Raw genomic sequence first — 2680 nt, 5'->3', positions numbered from 1 at the left:
ATCAAAATTCAATATATATATATATATATATATATATATATATCACTTTTTAAAAATGTTGGATATTTTTATTGTATTTTAGTATATTTTAAAGATATTTTTGTCATTAATAAAGGTAAGATATATTTTTATCAATATTTTAAAAAATGGGTCACAATTTTGATAGTGTACCCTTCTAAAATATTTTTATAATAAGAATGAATAAATGGAGAAAATACATACATCAAATAAAAATACATAGACTCCCTCGGTCCATAATTGTTTATAAAAAAATGTTCAAATCATATTTAATTTCCCGTTCACACATGAACTTATCAAAAGAGGGAAAACTAATAAGAAAATGAAAATATTTGGTAATCAAAGAAAATTAACCAAAAACAGCCATAACTTGCCTTATTTAGCATTCATTAATTGTTGCGATAATTAATTAATACTAAATAAAATAAATTTTGGCTGTTTTTTTTTTTTCTATCTAACATTACCCATAAAATATATGCCAAATTAAATGTTTATAGAGAGCTTCACACATTAGTGTCAAAAATGTAAATGACTATATGTTTACAGATTTGTTGGAAATTGCGTTTACAGATTAGCTAGATACAAATAAAATGATGATAATAAAGGATGTGTGAAATTGCAAAATTAAACAATTAAAATGCAAAAAACTTTTATTTTTTTGATATTCTTGATTATTGACCCTAAAAGAACTGGCTCACAATAGCAACTTCTATTTCCAATCAACCATAATAATAAAAAACACAAAGCAAGAACACGAGAAAAAGATGCATGAATCATCATCAATGATGATAAACAAAAACATCGTACTGAACAAGAGTATCCCCAGAAGCCGCATCAAATTTCAAAGTCCTCAATTCAGCATACCCTTTTGCAAACCTAAAAACCCCACTTCCACCAACAACAGGAATCTCCCTCACTTTATTCAAAGCAACGTTCCTTCCAACAATATCAATGGTGCTTCCATTGTATCTCCCTTCATAGAATACAAAGCTTTCCACCATTAAAAGATCAAGCTCTGTTTCCGAAACCAAGACATAGAAGCCCTGAGCTCTTCCAATAACCTTGGAGGTTAAGTTTGGGCCTATGGTTAAAGCATTGTCTATTACCCTAACCAAGCCAAAGCTGGAACTTGTGTTGAACTTTGGAATTGGTTGAACTATTGGGATTGAAGTTGCGTTTGGTCCTCCAACTATGTCTTGCCAATAGAATCTGAAGTGGGATAGTGTTGGTTCTTTGTCTTGGCCGAGTAAGTTTCGGTCGATAGGGTTTCCGAAAGCGGGTTCGGCTTCTATGGTGACTGAGGAAGTGAAGGTGTTGAAAGAGAGGAGAAGAAAGAAAAAGAGAGTGAGGGTTTTTTGGGTGGTCATCTTTTTTTCTGTTTTATTATAGTGTATAGTTCTATTGATTGATATACTAGTAGTAGTAATGGTGGGGTGAGGAGAGTATAGGAGGAGGAATAAGAGGAAGAATTTATAAGCAATGGATTTAGGAGACCAAGTGAGTTGATGAGTTGAAGAATTTGACCTAATATTTGAGTATGTTTTAAATTTATACGAAAATGTTTGATAATAAAAAAAATTAGTAAAAAATAGTCATAATTTGTCTTATTTAATATTTATTAATTGTTGCGATAATTAATTAATCATAAATAAGACAAGTTCATTTTTTTTGTCTTCCTAGCATTATCAGAGTAGTGCTAGGTAAGAAAAAAATAGTGTATAATGTAGATATAGTACAGAATAAATACCAGTCTCATGATAAGCGAGTGGAGTACACCTGCTTATCAATAATATACTTATCACTCAACCTTCTTTTTCATGCCTGGAGTAATTAATTTCATTCCCAAAATTAATTTCAGTTTCCTCTAAATCAAATTCTTAAAATCTCTCATCTATATTTATATCAATTAAAATATAATTTTTGTCCAGTGAATTAACATCCGAAAACACTACAAAATTAACCCGAGTGAAAGATCAAGACTTTTCTCACCATTACATTCGATCCATAAGCTCACAACCGAGAAAAACGAAAAGACGCATAGAGGAGGAAACCCAGCAGCTTCGTCATCGGAGCATCGCATAGTCTTGTCTCCGACTCCTATAGCTATCTAGTTTATGTTTCGATTAATTGGCATATTTGGACTCCATTATCTATTATTGCATGTGACTAGATTCGATGTTAACGATAAAAGTTTTAGTCTTTATCTCATGTTGATAGGTTTGAAAAATGAGAAAAGCTTGTAAAAATGACGTTTTGGGGATGGAAATGAAGAAAAGACATTAAAAAAGGGATTTTTTTTTTCGTTTTTATAAATAGTCATGATTTTTTTGGGGTGTTACAGTTCTCCTGATTTTTTATTTGTTCAACCGTGGTATGTGTATGAAAAAATTGGTATTGGTGATTTGCTCCACAAAATCACTCTTCACATTTCATAGGGGAATAACACGAAGGAGATGGAGCATATGAAAGCACGTATATGAATCATTGGACCATTTTGTAGAATTTTACTGATTTGGAAACCATATTCATCAATTCTTTTAGCCTTAAAATAATAATGATAAGTTTAACTAAAATAAATTAACTAATAAAGAATGATAAACTTAATGTATGGTAAAACATCACATTCATCAAGTTAATTAAATTTCAAGTTTTGACAAAGTAG

At 30.4% G+C, this 2680-nt stretch overlaps 1 protein-coding gene across 1 annotated transcript; it reads right to left on the bottom strand.

Annotated features, from left to right (window-relative positions):
* Window positions 1-574: 574 nt before the first annotated feature.
* Window positions 575-1502, bottom strand: LOC112729375 (dirigent protein 22). Its single transcript, XM_025779603.3, has one exon. The coding sequence runs from the start codon at window positions 1383-1385 to the stop codon at window positions 798-800; it is 588 nt and encodes a 195-aa protein (XP_025635388.1). The 5' UTR covers window positions 1386-1502; the 3' UTR covers window positions 575-797.
* Window positions 1503-2680: the final 1178 nt, after the last annotated feature.

Source organism: Arachis hypogaea, chromosome 12 (genome assembly GCF_003086295.3).
Source record: "Arachis hypogaea cultivar Tifrunner chromosome 12, arahy.Tifrunner.gnm2.J5K5, whole genome shotgun sequence".
Classification (NCBI taxonomy): domain Eukaryota; kingdom Viridiplantae; phylum Streptophyta; class Magnoliopsida; order Fabales; family Fabaceae; genus Arachis; species Arachis hypogaea.
The sequence above is the reverse complement of the archived record's forward strand: the minus strand, read 5'-3'. Positions and strand labels throughout refer to the sequence as shown.

Coding starts and splice junctions, on each gene's coding strand:
- LOC112729375 (XM_025779603.3), bottom strand. CDS start 1,385: ATGACCACCCAAAAAACCCTCACTCTCTTTTTCTTTCTTCTCCTCTCT.